This window comes from Hyla sarda, chromosome 3 (genome assembly GCF_029499605.1).
Source record: "Hyla sarda isolate aHylSar1 chromosome 3, aHylSar1.hap1, whole genome shotgun sequence".
NCBI classification, from domain to species: Eukaryota; Metazoa; Chordata; class Amphibia; order Anura; family Hylidae; genus Hyla; species Hyla sarda.
Window position 1 is genome coordinate 208,209,557 of NC_079191.1, and position 18,102 is coordinate 208,227,658.

The window sequence follows — 18,102 nt, forward strand, 5'->3', positions numbered from 1 at the left end:
TCTTTAAAGTGTCCTGTCATTACAAAAAAAAAACTATGACATGTCGCAAAGATATGCCAAAAGTTTTGATCAGTCAGGGTCTCCGTGTTCAGACCTTCACTGATCTCTAGAACACGCCAGGAGATGCACATGGTCAAGTGCTTCATTTCACTGGTCACTGCAAGCTCCATCTTGCTCCATGAAATGAGCTCGGACAGCGAGCCAGAGGGTGAATCACTTGACTGTGCGCTTCGCATAGCTCTTTTTAGAGATCAGTGGGGTTCTGGACATTTAGACCCCAAACAAAACTTTTGACAGGTTAGTACTAGGGATGTCCCGATACCATTTTTTTAAAGATCGAGTACGAGTATCGATACTTTAATTCTAGTACTTGCCGATACCAATTACGAGTACTTTTATTTTAAAGGGAATCAGACACCAGGGTGACCCGGTTTCTGGTGCTGCTTACCGTATGATATGTGGGTTCCTTGTTGTGTGGAATGGAGGCGGCTGCTGTAGTATGAGCCAAGATTTCTCTCTTCTCCATTGGGCAGAACAAAGAATTTGCATTGGCGGCGGCACAGATGACCACATGGTGAGCAGCGGTAGAAACCGGGTCACCTGCACTATCTACCTATAAATTTAAGTTAGTGCAGGTGACTCTGCTGCAAGATTGCCTTTAATATTAGGTAGTATCCCCTTGCAGACATTAGCAGCCTCCCCCTCCCCCTCCACTGTAGAACGCAGCCCCCCTTGTAGACAGTAGGCCCCCCCCTGTAGACATTAGTAGTAGCCCCCCTGTAGACCACAGCCCTCCTTGAAAACAGCAGCCCCCCCTTGTAGACAGCAAGCCCCAATTTAGACAGCAGGGCCCCTCTGTAGACATTAGTAGCTGGGCCCCCTGTAGACCGCAGCCCCCCTGCAGATGTTAGTAGCAGTCTTTCTGTAGACCGCAGCCCCCACCCTTGTAGACAGCTCACCTGCGGCTGTTCTCTGAAGGGTGCTGCCGCTCCGCTGCTCCGTTCTCCTGTCCGGATCATGGCGTTCTATGGAGGAGAATGTGACATACACGTCACTCAGCTTCCGTATAGTTACGCTGGGCGCAGTGGAGTGACGTGTGTGTCACATGCTCCTCCATGGAACGCCATGATGCAGATGGGAGGATGGGGCAGCGGAGTGGCAGCAGGTATCGGATTTGGTATCGGGGACTGGTTCAATGTCCCTGATACCAAATACGATACCTGCTGCATGGGGCAGCAGAGTGGGAGCAGGTATCAGATTTGGTATCGGGGACTGGTTCAATGTCCCTGATACCAAATACGATACCTGCTGCATGGGGCTGCAGAGTGGCAGCAGGTATCAGATTTGGTATCAGGGACATTGAACGAGTCCCCGATACCATGGAAATGTATTGGTATCGGGAAATCCCTAGTTAGTACTGTGTCTCTGTATGTATCTTTCTCTGTGATCATGATATAGCCTCTCATTTACACGTAACTTATAAAAGCAGGAATTATGTGGTAGAGGAGCCAGGGAAATAACCCCCCCTTCCCAGGTGCTGGGCTCAGGAGGTGACAGAATAATGTTTTGCATACATGTAATGTATATAATTACAGTACTAATATAATGCACTATACATTACCCGTGCTATTAATATGTGATTCTGTGTCCTTTTTCTATAAAATAAAATATACAAATATCTTACCAACTGTAAAATTGTCAGATATCGTTTCCACCAGAGATACTTCTGAAGATGTGGACCACAAGCAGCTAAGCCATAATACAAGTACATCACAACATGGATCAAGGCATTCATATGCGCACCAAAGAAGGCTGGGAAGTGATAAGAAATATATACAAATACATCAGATACTACAGAGCTATGTAAAAGTACATTTGAACACATCAGTTACTATTAAACAGTCATACGATCTGTTCTTTAGCATGTATTCACATGTACAGTATCCTGTGTATACTGGATTTGCAGGATTTGAAGCTGCAGTTTGCATCCTGCACAAGATACTGTACATGTAAATACAAAAAAGAAAAAGGTTAAAAAGGTTTTCCCCATCTCATTAAGGCATCCACTATTCATAGGAAAAAACAAACAGATTGGTGAAGGTCTGACCACTGGGACCCCAGCCAATCCTGAGAGTAGTGACAATACTGTCCTAGGAATTTATGGTTTGGGCACTACTTTGTTTATTGTCTATAGGGAGACCGAACATGTCAAAGCACTGAACTCTGTGGCTCCATTGAAAATGAATGGGGTGGTCTGCGTAGGTGTAGTCCGCACCATTTCAGGGACAATTTTACACCTGTTCTCAGGATCTGCAGTGTCCCAGCGGTAATACCCCCACCAATCTGATTGTTATCTCCTATTGATAGGATAACTCAATGAGATGGGAAACCACACAAAAAAGCAAGTTGGAAATTAAACAGCTCTTACATAGGACTCCTCTGTGCTCACTCCTGTCCTATCAGACAGGAGAGAGCACAGAGGAGTCCTATCAGACAGGAGAGAGCACAGAGGAGTCCTATCAGACAGGAGAGAGAACAGAGGAGTCCTATCAGACAGGAGAGAGCACAGAGGAGTGCAATCAGACAGGAGAAAGCACAGAGGAGTTCTAATAGACAGGAGAGAGCACAGAGGAGTCCTATCAGACAGGAAAGAGCACAAAAGAGTCCTATCAGACAGGATAGAGCACAGAGGAGTGCTATCAGACAGGAGAGAGTACAGAGTGGTGCTATCATACAGGAGAGAGCACAGAGTGGTGCTATCAGACAGGAGAGAGCACAGAGTGGTGCTATCAGACAGGAGAGAGCACAGAGGAGTGCTATCAGACAGGAGAGAGCACAGATAAGTATTATCAGACAGGAGAGAGCACAGAGGAGTCCTATCAGACAGGAGAGAGTATAGAGGAGTCCTATCAGACAGGAGAGAGTACAGAGGAGCCCTATCAGACAGCAGAGAGCACAGAGGAGTCCTATCAGACAGGAGAGAGCACAGAGGAGTCTTATCAGACAGGAGAGAGCACAGAGGAGTCCTATCAGACAGGAGAGAGCACAGAGGAGTTCTATCAGACGGCAGAGAGCACAGATGAGTCCTATCAAATAGGAGAGAGTAAAGAGGAGTACTATCAGACAGGAGAGAGCACAGAGGATTGCTCTCAGACAGGAGAGAGCACAGAGGAGTGCTGGTCCTCCCTCATTTACTGGACTATGTCCATGCCTGTGCTTCAACTTGGACAAAGCCACGATTTTACAAGCCATGATTTCTATAAAAACGAAATACAAATTTCTTATGCAGTATATTAGAAAGGTTTTGCTAAGATGTACAACATATAAAAAGTTTTTGAATCTGACAGTGCCCATTTAAACTTCCCGGGCAATTTCATAGCCTGAGAAATACTTTGAGACTCAAGTGATTGGACTAATTCCCGGAACTCTGATGCATGAGGTCCCATGCAAATCTATAGAATCTGTCTGATCATGTAAGTCTTTGAGCAGTTCTCAGGCTACGATACTGAATGGGAAGTTTTAAGGTAGGGTCACACTGAGTGGATACGCAGTGTATTTGGCGCTACAAGAAATCTGCCGAGCAGCAGCTATGTGTGCACTAGGAGCAGACCCAGGGCTTTCCTCGATGCAGCCCTGTGTCTGCAATAAGGTTCGTTGGCTGACTGCACATCACAGTTATGCCAGTGAATTCAAGCAAAACAAATCCCCAAGGATTCCAGGGCATAACAGTAAATAATACAACATTTTAGGGGCAAGCCCCTGCAGGGACAGTCCAAACTAAGAACCCCCTTAAAATTCAAATTTATTAGGTATGCTTCAAAATCAAACGAATCCCTATGTATGAATTTACCACTAGGTGGCATTAATGGGTTAAAAACACTTGACATGCACGGGTCCAAGATTTTGACTCTCACTCAACACAGATATTGGCCTTTGAGAATTTGACAGTGATGATCAGGCCTGTCTGTCTACTTGGTACATTGGCTTATTGCCACGCCATATACTTGGCTTACTCAGTGAAGTCAATGTGACTGCTTATTAAAACCTCACACACCCCTGTCCAACATTTCATCAGATCAACAGTTATGCCGTTGCGCGCAGCTGGCCTCCGAACCTTATTGCAGACACAGGGCTGTAGCGGGGAAAGCCCTGTGTCTGCTCCTAGCGCATACACATTGTATTTTCCGCTGCTTGGCAGATTTCTTGCAGCCGGGCACATTTGGCACAGTCCTGTGTCCTAGTTAGAGCTGCATTCACATCATGATTCAGCAGGAGAATTTGAAAACCGTCTGCTGCCATATCCTCAGTAAAGTGTTGGGTTCAGCTCATTTTTGGACTATCTTTTATTGCCGGACTGAAAACTGCTGTCTGCCGAGTTCTGCGGTTCAGTTCCATGGTAGTGAATGGAGCCAAGTTGTAATCCACACATAGCCTGAGGATAGACATGGAGCTGTTTTTGAAAGAAATTAGCTTTTTTTTTCTATCCCTGGATAACCCCCTAAAATTCTCCCATTGGGTCCAGCTGTGGTATCCCAGAATCATGATTTGAAGGCAGCCTTAGTTCTTCTCAAACATTCTCTACATCTTGAGGCCAAACACAGTACATAATAGTAAAGTAGTAAAGAGTGTTTATGGATTTTCTTAGTTATAATGTTTTTGTTTCTTTCTTATATCAGAAACTTTAAAAAGTGTTCCTGTCATTAAAAACAACGTTTGACGTGTTGATCAAACATGTCAAAAATTGTTGATCACACCGGGTCTCCCTGCTGAGACCCACTGTGATTGTGAGTTATTAGACGGGGAAGCGAGAATGATTATACCAAATAAACATGTGAAACAAGAATGAAACCGATACATACATTGTCCTCCAGCGACCCACTTGATTCCAATCCACCATAAGGTAAACATTGTACAGTGGTGATATACATGCAGAAAACTTATTTGATTAAACTTTTTTCTCAGGATAAAAAACACTGTATCAAAGTATTCCACTCCTTTAGAGACGTAATACCACCACAAAGCAGATGCCACCTGAAAGAGAATGAGGCCCGGGATAACTATAGCGCAAGCAGGAATAAATGTTATAAATGTATTCAATACAAAAATGGTTTATAAATATTAATTATTATTAGTCATCCTGTTCACCCACACTAAATCCAATACACCGGGTTACACAGTGTGGGTGAACAGGAGGCCGATGAGGGGGCAATGAGTTAAATATGTACCTGTAGTCCGGAGCTGTGTCCCTCCGAATATCCTCTTTTATTCCTGCTGAAGTGCGCATGGGAGGCGGGCCCGCCGGGTGAATTTGAATATTCATTGGCGCTGGTAACATGAGCACTCAGTAGGCACAAGTGCTCATGTGACCAGTGACAATGAATATTCAAATTCGCACGGCGGGCCCGCCTCTTATGCGCACTTCAGCAGGGACAGAAGATAATCTTTGGAGGGACACAGCTCCGGACCACAGGTACGTATTTACCTCATTGACTCCTCATCGGTCTCCTGTTCACCCACGCTGTAACCCAGTGTATTGGATTTAGTGTGGGTGAACAGGATGACCATTTTCCTTTAAATGACATTTTACTAAATAACTATTTCACTGTATAAAAAATACATTAGAAATGGTGTCCTACTTCTTATTCTTATAAAAATGTCACTTTGTAATATAGTTTATGCTTTTTGTGCAGTCTTCTAGTTCTCCAAATGCAGCCAAACACTGTAAACAAGGTTTTCCTGAGCCCTGACTGTAGCTATGTCCAACACATGATCCTAGAGGACTCCTCATAGATTGTAGTTTGTTACTATGTACAGTCTAAATTTTGTCTGTACATTTACCCTCTATATTATAGTGCTTCAGAATGAGTTAGCATTAGAAAGAAAAAAAAAAAGACTAGTTATTATTATTGATGATGTTTTCCTGGTCTTAACTGCTTAAAAGGGGTATTCCAGGAAAAAACTTTGGCTCCAGAAAGTTAAACAGATTTGTAAATTACTTCTATTAAAAATCTTAATCCTTACAATAATTATCAGCAGCTGAAGTTGAGTTGTTCTTTTCTGTCTGGCAACAATGCTCTCTGCTGACATCTCTGCTTGTCTCAGGAACTGCACAGAGTAGAAGAGGTTTGCTATGGAGATTTGCTTCTTCTCTGGACAGTTCCTGAGACAGGTGTCATCAGAGAGCACAGATTTTTTAATAGAAGTAATTTACTAATATATAAAAAAGTTTTTTTTCCCTGGATAACCCCTTTAAGGACCAAGGACGTGTATACACGTCCTGAGGAGATGCACGTTCCCACACCAGGACGAATATACACGTCTTTGGATCTCGGGGGTATTGCCCAGTGTACCCTCAAGATCACGGCAGGGTCTCAGCTGTAACACACAGCGGGGACCGAAGTAAACTTTGGTACTGGCAGTTTTAACCCTTACAGCTGCAGTCGAAAGTGACCGTGAGCTTAAGGAGTTTGACAGAGGGAGTGGGCTCCCTCTGACTCTCTCCAGCAGCACCCCACAATGATTACGGGGTGCTGCAGCTTAACTGGGCAGCAGAGGTTCTTACAAAGACCCCAATGTCTTCCTCAGGTAAATGCATGTCAGGACATGCCAAAGGCACATCCTGATATGCTGCCTGCCAGTTTAAAATCGGCAGGCAGCATATTACTGCTATGCTTTGGAATACTAAGTATTCCAAAGTGTAAAAAAAAATTTATAAAAAAATAAAAACACATTAAATAAATAAAAAGTAAATATACATAATGTGTAGGGTCATTACATGCTGTGGATGCCCCGCCGTCACAATAGTGAGCTCCCTACTGCGGCTCGGTAGCTTTGTGTGTTCACTCATAGCGGCGGATTTCCAGCAGGCAGTCACGAGCGGACACAATGCTGCAGCAGTTAGCTCACTCTTGTGACTGCTGTGTAACCCTACCCTGATTAAAATATATATATATATATATATATTTTTTTTTTACAAAGGCCCTATTCATACTGCGTTTCAGCAGTATGTTAGACATATCAGTCAGCATCATTGACATGACTCCAATAGACACCTTTAACTTACTGCAGTATGAATGGGAACTATAACCCCCCCCCCCATAGGCTTGCATTGAGGGGGCAGAGTGTGACATCACATGGGAGCGGAGCCGTAACAATACTCTGGCCCTGTGATCGCCAGTCATCAGACCCGGAGCGAACATGCTCCGGGGGCTGATGGTAACAGGGTGCCGCGTGAAAGATCGGCGGCGGGGGAGTACCCCTTTAAAGGGGTCACTTGTGGGGGTGCAGTATGGATCTACCAGCTTCAATCCTTTGTAGGTATGGAGTGGGATCTATTATTTTTATAATGATGTCCTAAAATCCAAATGGCCTTCCTTTTACTCTTGGTCCCACCATGTAGCAAAACAACCAAATATGGCCTAAGCAGTGGTATTGCTGAACACGGGACTAACAGCGTAATAAAATATGGGGGGCATTTCTTCCTTTTCAGATGCATTGTACAAAGATTATGTCCCACAAACTATGCAATTGTGTGTGGGGGGGGAAGCGAATTTCTATTTTTTCCACTGATTTTGTAACCATTCTAGCAACACAGAAAAGGACTCTCAGTACTCACTTTTGGTCTAGGTAAATACTTTAGGGGGTGTAGTTTCCCAAGTGGGGTCACTTGTGGGGGTTCTGTATGGTTCTGGCAGCTAAAACCCTTTGCAGGCATGAAGTGCGGCCTATAATACATTTGGCCTAAAATGATGCCCTGAAAGCCAAATGGTGCTGCTCTTCTTCTGGGTCCCGCCACCTGGCCAAAGAACCAAATATGGCCTAAGTGGGGGTATTTCCAAACCCGGGAAAAGCAGCGCAATAAAATATAAAGGTGAAATTCTTTCAATACAAGAAGCGATGTACAAAAAATATGTTCCACAAATAAAGCATCTTTGAAAAGGATAATTTTGAATTTTTAACACTGACTTTGTAATAATTCCTGTCTATGGTGTTAAAATATTCACTCTAAACCCCTTCAGGGGTCTAGTCTTTAAAATAGGATCATTTGGGGTAGGGGGTATTCCTATCTTCTGCCTGGCAAGAGAGGTCTACTGATCTATATGCGCAGTATTGTCTACTTGTTTCCCGTCCCTATCCACACTTAGATTGAGGAGATTTCTATCCAGATAGGTAGGGTCTCCAGTGTAGGCACTCACCTGTATCCTCACCCCCCTTCCTATGAGTCAGCACTTTTGTATAATCTTTGTATCTAAGTAAATTTATTTTTGATTATTTAAGCCTAATTGGTGAGTTTCTCTTTTTATATATTTCATTATTTTTCCCCAAGGGATATTTATATGAATCTGGTTTTAGGGTACCAGTCATTATTTACTCTTTTTTTGTACATGAAGTACAACTTGTCAGAATTATCCTGTTTGGCAAAACCTTATAGCGTTACTCTCTATTAGGCTGCCGGCTGAATCCTCCGTGCACCTGCGCTGAGCGAGAGCGAGTGAGCCTTTGGCACAGTGCAGGCGCACAGAGGTTTCAGCCAGCAAGAGCCAGCGCTTGTTCACTCCGGTAACTCACGCTGGGCTGCACACGCGTTCTGGAAATCATGGGCACATGTGCTGAGGACCTCTGTCTCTCTGATAGTGAGCCAAGTGGTGACGTAGGGAGGATAGGCGTGGCGGCAGGGGGGGGGGGGGGGCAGTGCGAAGTCCAGCCATGCCTATCCGACTGTTGCTGACCGGTATCCAGACATGAATTTTGCCCGGATAAAGCAGCGAGAAGCACAGCCAAAAGGTATGTCTACATCACATGTGTTCACAACAGTAAGCTCGTGAGGGTCGTCTGGGGGGTAAAACACTAGTGACAGTTGAACTTTAACCCCTTCCTGACCCCTAAGATTTTCTTGCTCACATTTTGTTTTCTCCTCACATTCTAAAGCACAATGGCATCGCATTTATCATTGTAGGTGTAAGTGAAGCATTTTTCTACACCTTTTGTGTGTGCTGGTAATGCATAGGAGCCCCAATTTTATTAAATGGCCACAGAGCATTTGATACATTTTGTGCAGGTCACATTTTCTGAAATTTCTCTCTTCACATACACCAAAAAGCTAAGCTAAGTCTGGGCTGGTGGAGTTTTAGAGACTTTTCAGTGGCTTAAGCCTTTTCACAAAAAGGTACAGTTCATAAAACCCTTCCATATCATGTGTATTGCCCAAATCAGACACAAAAAACAGTCTAAAGACAATGATAAATGCCGGCCATAATGTTTTTATTGTCCAATCTACAGAGTTGTTCGAGGGCTTATTTTTTGCGGGACAAGTTATACTTTTTATTGGCAACTTTCAGTTTATTATATAATGTATTATGGCAGTTAAGTGTGAGAGGAGCTATGATTGGATGAGGCTGGACCCCCCCCCCCCCTCAGCACTCCAGGTGGCACTTTCTTAAATACAAATCAAACATAGAAAACTCCATTTTTTTTAAACAAAGTACCGTATTTATCGGCGTATAACACGCACTGACGTATAACACGCACCCCCATTTTAATAGGGAAATTTAAGTTAAAAAAAATACATCTAAGATAAATGAAAGACTAAATGCCATATCATCCCTCTAACTTTGATTTTGCCTGAACTTCAGTTTGGTCCCCCCTTCCAGTGCCACATAATTCCTCCCCTTTTATCAGCCCGTGTGCCACATTTACACCCCCTCCCCTTACCCTCTCATCATTCCCCACTGTCTTATCATTCCCCCACCCCTCTCTTATCATGCCCCCCTCTCTTATCATGCCCCCCTCTCTTATCATGCCCCCTCTCACCATGCCCCCTCTCACCATGCCCTCTTCTCACCATGCCCCCTTCTCACCATGCCCCCTTCTCACCATGCCCCCTTCTCACCATGCCCCCTTCTCACCATGCCCCCTCTCATCATGCCCCCTTCTCACCATGCCCCCTCTCATCTTGCCCCTTTCTCATTATGCCCCCTTTTCAACATGCCCCCTCTCATCTTGCCCCTTTCTCATTATGCCCCCTTTTCAACATGCCCCCTCTCATCTTGCCCCTTTCTCATCTTGCCCCTTTCTCATCATGCCCCCTTTTCATCATGCCCCCTTTTCATCATGTCCCCTTTTCATCATCCCCTTTCCCTCCGTTTTTGATACGTATTTTTTTCCCATCTTCCTTACCTAGCCGCGCTCGGCAGGCCAGGTCCGGTGTCGGGTCTTGCGGGCTGCGGTCAGTGAAGCTGGATGAGTGACGTACTCTGCCGGCTGCACAGCATCAGGGACGTCACTCATCATTCGCTGCAGCCGCCGCTGGTCAGTGTGGTCGCCGCTGGCAGCCCAACCGCAGCCACCTTAGAATAGTCACAGCGGCAGCAGCATTGAATGAGGGACGTCCCTGATTTTGTGCAGCGGAGCTAGCAGAGGACATCACTCATCCGGCTTCACTGACCGCAGCCGACACCGGACCTGGCCTGGCGAGCGCGGCTAGGTAACGAAGATAAAAAAAAAACAATACAATAAAAAGCAGAGGCCAAAAGAAGGAAAATGTAAAAAAAACAAAGGGGGAGCCGCGCGCTGGTCACTGATTTAAAGGGGCCGCGGCCAGGCTGCTAATCCTTAACAAGCAGCTGCTGCTGCGGCCACTTTAAATCAGTGACAAAAAGATTTATCGGTGTATAACATGCAGGCAGACTTTTTGCCTTGAATTTAAGTTTTAAAAGTGCGTGTTATACGCCGATAAATACGGTATATTAGAAATATTTTTTTATTTACCATAAGGAGTGCAATAGCAAAAATTTTTTTTTTTTTTATGAGAGTTACCCTTTAAGGACCAGGCCAATTTTCATTTTTGCAATTTTGTTTTTCCTCCTCCCCTTCTAAAAATAATGACACTTTCAATTTTGCACCTACAGACCCATATAAGGGCTTGTTTTTTGTGTCACCAATTCTACTTTGTAGTGACATCACTTATTTTATACCAAAATCTGCAGAAAAAACAAAAACATTTGTTGGGTGAATTAGAAAAACAAAAACACAATTTTTTAACTTTTTGGGGTTTCAGTTTCTACGTAGTGCACTTTTCGATAAAAATACCCAATTTGTGTAGGTTTTATTTTATTTTACTACTTGAAAAAAAATGATAACTACATGCAGCAAAATTAGTATGTTTAATATTGTCATCTAACTTTTTTATTTTCCACATACGGGGCTACAAGAGGGCTAATTTTTTGCGTTTAGATCTGTAGATTTTATTGTTACAATTTTCATTTTGATGCAAATTTTTTGATCGCTTTTAAAAAAATGGGAAAAGGGGGGATTCAAACTTTTATTAGGGGTCAATTCCCCTTTAACCTTTTTTTGTTACACTTTATTTTTTTAGTCACCATAGGGGGCTATAACATGCAATTTTTCGATTGCATACACTGTTCAATGCCATGACATAACATAGCATCAGTGTTATTGGTGCTCTGCTGCTCCAGCCTGCTGAAGTTTCCTGGAGCAACAGAGGACCGATCAGATGGTGAGGAGGCAGATAAGGGCCTTCCCTCCATCCACTTAGCTGATCGGAACATCGCCGAGCTGCCGGGATCATTAAAGGGTTAATGCCGGGCATCCGCCCGATCGCCGATGCCCACCATTAACCGTGGGTCCTGGCTACTGATAGTTTGTGATCACTCTTCAAACACCGGTAACGGGATAAGGGTGTACAGGTACGCTCTTGGTCCTTAAAGGGGTATTCCAGGAAAAAACTTTATATATATATATATATATATATATATATATATATATATATATATATATATATATCTCAACTGGCTCCAGAAAGTTAAACAGATTTGTAAATTACTTCTATTAAAAAATCTTAATCCTTTCAGTACTCATGAGCTTCTGAAGTTAAGGTTGTTCTTTTCTGTCTAAATCCTCTCTGATGACACCTGTCTCGGGAAGCGCCCAGTTTAGAAGAGGTTTGCTATGGGGATTTGCTTCTAAACTGGGTGTTTCCCGAGACAGGTGTCATCAGAGAGAATTTAGACAGAAAAGAACAACCTTAACTTCAGAAGCTCATAAGTACTGAAAGGATTAAGATTTTTTAATAGAAGTAATTTACAAATCTGTTTAACTTTCTGGAGCCAGTTGAGATATATATAAGTTTTTTCCTGGAATACCCCTTTAAGGTGTTAAATTAACCATCTTTATTAAAGAGAATCTGTCACCAGTATCGCCAGCACTAACCTGTTGATAGAGGCATGTAGTGCGGGTGACACAGATGACAATGATAGTTACCGCTCCTTGCCTCCAGTCTTTTTCATATGCAAATGTGGAGCTTAGTGCACATAGGGCGTTTTCAAGCTCCTGGTGCACAGTGACATCCGGCAGGCATCTTCATAGCAATACACTGTGCTAAGCCTCTGCAGAGGGGAGAAGGCATTACTATAAGGCTTTATATCCAAAAAAGTGATGGAGATACCCTTTTTTAATAAAATTTCGTAGGGTACCATTAAAAAATTAATAAAAATTTTGTAATAAAAAAAGATAAATTTCATTAGATACAATTTTTTCCTTCACTACGGTATCTTTTTTTATTTTATTTTTTTAAACAGGGATCAATTTATGTGGGCGGGTGGGGACCTAAAAATGTAGCCGAAAATAATAAAAATGTAGTGTGTGTGTTTTTCACTTTATTTTCTTTTTTTTTTAAATTGTTTTAGGTAGTACGACTACTCCCAGCATGGAACACACTGTTCCATGATGGGAGTAGTAGTACCTGTACTAATTGACAGATCGCCAGTTGCGATCCTCCGGTATAACGTATAGATGCGGCGGCCGCTCTTCTATGGTCCCCTGCACTGCCGTATATATACACCTATTCATATTTCCCGCAGAGAGCTGTGATTGGCCAGATGGTTCCAGCCAATCACAGCTCTAGGAATATGTGTATAAATACGGCAGTGCAGGGAAACATAGGAGAACAGCCGCCCGCATCTATACATTATACAGGAGGATCACAGAAGGTATCAGGAGTGATACCCGCTGTGATCTTTCCATAACTGCAGGTACTACTACTCCCAACATGGAGCACACTCTGCTCCATGCTGGGAGCTGTAGTACCTACAGTCAGAAGTTACACTCGCTGCGATCTGTCTATTAATGCAGATACTACAGCTCCCAGCATGGAGCAGAGTGTGCTCCATGTTGGGAGTAGTAGTGCCTGGAGTTAAGGACACATCACAGTGGATGTCACTACTGACACTCGCTGTGATCGTCCTGTGTATTGCAGAGATGGAGCGACTGTATACAACGCTCACATCTCTGCTCTGTACTCCGGCCACTCACTCATTCATATTTCTCTCAGAGCTGTGACTGGCTGCAACCATCCGGCCAATCACAGCTCTGGGTGGGAAATATGAATGAATTATGGTCTATTTACATCACTGGTCGGAGTATAGCAGAAGAAATAGAGAAAACAAAGTGAAACACACACACTTTATTAAAAAAATAATAAAAAGCTAGTTATAAAATATATACATTTCGTTTAATAAAAGGTTTTCTATCACTGCAGCATCCTTTTTTTTGGTACCCAAAAAAAAAAAAAAAAAAAAAGTGCCAAAAATGCAATTTCCACACAAATGAAAAAACGCCAGACGCAGGACATTGCACTGGCGTTTTTCATGTGTTTTTTTTATCCAAAAAAACGCAGCACAAAAAAACAAGTGGAATTCTAGCCTGAAGATCTAGGCTGAACATCATCATGCACCAGGGTCTTGGGAACGCCCTCCATGCACCAACTTGCATATACAGAAGGCTAAGCAAAAAGATTCCAAAAACATAAGCTTCTAAGAACATGTTGTTATTTTCCATAATATCGCATATTGTAAGTCTATAGGACCATCTGTCACCAAACACTACAAACACACTACAGTTTGGCTCTCCCCACTAGCTCAAGCAATCGGTCAGGTTCTGAGCAGACCACGACAGATAAAAACTTTGAATATGTCTCTATGACATATTAAAAGTTTTTTTTGTTACAGGTACACTGTAAAAACAGAATCTAGTAAATGTACTTTTGTTCATTATTGTTCAACAACACTTTCATAGTTCATAGTACATTCATAGGATCACATACTTACTCTGACTTCATTAACATCATCTGAATAATCTACAGTCTGACAAATGTAACTGTATCCTGCTGCTCTCGCTCCTAGGAATAGCTGAAGACAAAAAAAATATATTAAAAAATAAGAATCAGTAATATGGACGTAAACAGACAGTAATATGGAAGTCATAAGAAGTCAATTCTACTGCCCATGTTCCTAGGCACAGTGAAGAGACATGAAATAGACTGTATTCTGAACATTTCTATGGCATGCTGGGTAACACTAAAGATCTAATCAACAATGAATAATCATGTATCATCTTCCTCCAATATGTTTATTGCCAGTCGGAGTTGCCCTCTCAGGCCAGTAATTGGCTGAGTAGGCATAAAATGTCAATCAAAGGAGAAAGAAGGAAACCACAGTTGGAACCAGCAGCGGGAAAAGTATGTGGACTTTTTGTATTTTGCGTGCACAGAGAGGAATATAACATAATATATACAGTATTTAACCAAATATCCATGGTAAAATGAGGGTGCGTGTATACCCCCGATATACCCCCAGGAAAGGCAGGGGGAGAGAGGCCGTCGCTGCCCGCTTCTCTCCCCCTGCCTTTCCTGGGGTCTAAAGCGCTGCTGTCGGCCCTTCTCACCCCCTGGTTATCGGCGCCGCTGCCCGTTCTGTCCCCCTGACTATCGGTGCCGGCGCCGATAGCCAGGGGGAGAGAAGGGGCAGCGGCACCCATTGCCGGCGCCGCTGCCCCGTTGCCTCCCCCCATCCCCGGTGGCATAATTACCTGAGTCGGGTCCGCGCTGCTCCAGGCCTCCGTCGTGCGTCCCCAGCGTCGTTGCTATGCACGGCGCGGCGCACTGACGTCATGCGCCGCGCCGTTCAGCGCATAGCAACAACGCCGGGGACGCACGCCGGAGGCCTGGAGCAGCGCGGACCCGACTCAGGTAATTATGCCACCGGGGATGGGGGGAGACAACGGGGCAGTGGCGCCGGCAATGGGTGCCGCTGCCCCTTCTCTCCCCCTGGCTGTCGGCGCCGCTTCTCTCCCCCTGGCTATCGGCGCCGGCACCGATAGTCAGGGGGACAGAACGGGCAGCGGCGCCGATAACCAGGGGGTGAGAAGGGCCGACAGCAGTGCTCTAGACCCCAGGAAAGGCAGGGGGAGAGAAGCGGGCAGCGACGGCCTCTCTCCCCCTGCCTTTCCTGGGGGTGTATCGGCGTATAACACGCACACAGACTTTAGGCTAAAAATTTTAGCCTAAAAAGTGCGTGTTATACGCCGATAAATACGGTAAATTCCCCAAGAAAATCCCTTTAACCCCTTAAGGACTCAGCCCATTTTGGCCTTAAGGACTCAGACAATTTAATTTTTACGTTTTCGTTTTTTCCTCCTCGCCTTCTAAAAATCATAACTCTTTTATATTTTCATCCACAGACTAGTATGAGGGCTTGTTTTTTGCGCGACCAGTTGTCCTTTGTAATGACATAACTCATTATATCATAAAATGTATGGCGCAACCAAAAAACACTATTTTTGTGGGGAAATTAAAAAGAAAAACACAATTTTGCTAATTTTGGAAGGTTTCGTTTTCACGCCGTACAATTTATGGTAAAAATGACGTGTGTTCTTTATTCTGAGGGTCAATATGATTAAAATGATACCCATTATTACATACTTTTCTATTATTGTTGCGCTTAAAAAAAATCACAAACTTTTTAACCAAATTAGTACGTTTATAATCCCTTAATTTTGATGACCTCTAACTTTTTTATTTTTCCGTATAAGCGGCGGTATGGGGGCTCATTTTTTTGCGCCATGATCTGTACTTTTTTTTGATACCACATTTGCATATAAAAAACTTTTAATACATTTTTTTATAATTTTTTTAAAATAAAATGTATAAAAAAAGTAGCAATTTTGGACTTTTTTTTTCCGTTCACCGTACGGGATCATTAACATTTTATTTTAATAGTTCGGACATTTACGCACGCGGCGATACCAAATATGTCTATAAAATTTATTTTTTACGCTTTTTGGGGGTAAAATAGGAAAAAACGGACGTTTTACTTTTTTATTGGGGGAGGGGATTTTTCACTTTTTTTTTACTTTTACATTTTTTTTTTTACACTTGAATAGTCCCCATAGGGGACTATTCATAGCAATACCATGATTGCTAATACTGATCTGTTCTATGTATAGGACATAGAACAGATCAGTGTTTTCGGTCATCTTCTGCTCTGGTCTGCTCGATCACAGACTAGAGCAGGAGACGCCGGGAGCCGGACGGAGGAAGGAGAGGGGACCTCCGTGCGGCGTTCTGAATGATCGGATCCCCGCAGCAGCGCTGCGGGCGATCCGATCATTCATTCAAATCGCGCACTGCCGCAGATGCCGGGATCTGTATTGATCCCGGCACCTGAGGGGTTAATGGCGGACGCCCGCGAGATCGCGGGCGTCGGCCATTGCCTGTGGGTTCCTGGCTGCGATCAGCAGCCGGGATCAGCCGCGCATGACACGGGCATCGCTCCGATGCCCGCGGTTATGCACAGGACGTAAATGTACGTCCTGGTGCGTTAAGTACCACCGCACCAGGACGTACATTTACGTCCTGCGTCCTTAAGGGGTTAAGCTGCCCATACACATTACACCTGTATCTCGACTGATCCTTCTATACACAGGAGAGAGAGTAGAGAAAGTGGCTGTCAGACTCCTCTGCACACACCTATTCTTTCCACAAACTAACAGCTTGGACAGTGAAATCCAACTGCCTTATACTTATTAGCTACATATGTTGCTGCATATTTTACTCTGTATTTTCTGCAACTGGTTTGAGTAGAAAAATATGCAGCAGCAAATACAAAGCAAAAATATGGCAAAAGTGACCCTACGCTTAAAGGGTTACTCCGCCACTAGACATCTTATCCCCTATGCAAAAGGATAGGGGATAAGATGTCTGATCGCGGGGATCCCGCCGCTGGGGACCCCCATGATCTCCCTGCTGCACCTGGCGTTCGTTTAGAGCATTGGGTGCAGCGCCGGAGGCTCGTGACTTCACGGCCACGCCCCGCTTGTGACATCCCACACAAGCCCCCTCAATGCAAGTCTATGGGAGGGTAGCGTGATGGCCGTCAAGCCCCCTCCCATAGACTTCCATTGAGGGGTCATGGCCGTGATGTCACGACCCTCCGCCCCGCATCGCCAGCCATCCGGCACTGAGCAAACCGGATGTCTAGGGTGCCGCAGCCAAGATCACGGGGGTCCCCAGTAGCGGGACTCCCGCAAACAGACATCTCATCCCTATCCTTTGGATAGGGTATAAGATGTCTAGGGGCAGAGTACCCCTTTAAAGGGTATATCTGGTGAGCCACTCAGATGACATAACAGTGTCCTAAATAGCCTCACAGTTTAACCCCTTAAAAGGAGTACTCTGGTGCAGAGTATTCCTGCTCCGTCCTGCCCGGGATGCAAAAAAAATGAAAATGAAGGCTGAGCGCCATGTGACGCTTCGTTACACCCGGAAGTATGAAGAGGATGGACTGGAGGACCGATCAGCTGTAGCGACGCTCCGCGGGAACTCAGGAAGGTGAGAGATGGTTCATTTTCATTTTTTTGCAGCCCGGGCAGGACGGAGCAGGAATACTCTGCACCAGAGTACTCCTTTAACTCTTTAAGGACTTAGTACTTTTTCACCTTAAGTACTCGGCCGTTTTTTGCAATTCTTACCACTGTCATTTTAAACATTAATAACTCTGGAATGCTTTAAGTTATCATTCTGATTCCGAGATTGTTTTTTCGTGACATATTCTACTTTAACATAGTGGTAAAATTTTGTGGTAACTTGCATCCTTTCTTGGTAAAAAATCCCAAAATTTTATGAAAAATTAGAAAATTTGGCATTTTTCTAACTTTGAAGCTCTTTGCTTGTAAGGAAAATGGATATTCCCCAAAAATTTTTTTTTATTCACATATACAATATGTCCACTTTATGTTTGCATCATAAAA

The 18,102-nt window shown here is 43.9% G+C and overlaps 1 protein-coding gene across 1 annotated transcript in view; it reads right to left on the reverse strand.

Moving 5' to 3' along the window:
• Positions 1-18,102, reverse strand: part of ELOVL4 (ELOVL fatty acid elongase 4) — a 49,922-nt gene that overhangs the window by 7,832 nt on the left and 23,988 nt on the right. The window contains exons 3-5 of the mRNA XM_056565953.1: positions 14,124-14,204; positions 4,860-5,031; positions 1,685-1,812 (exon numbers count right to left, since the gene is read on the reverse strand). Coding sequence (XP_056421928.1) covers positions 1,685-1,812; positions 4,860-5,031; positions 14,124-14,204 — 381 coding nt within the window. The remainder of the gene's footprint in view (positions 1-1,684; positions 1,813-4,859; positions 5,032-14,123; positions 14,205-18,102) is intronic.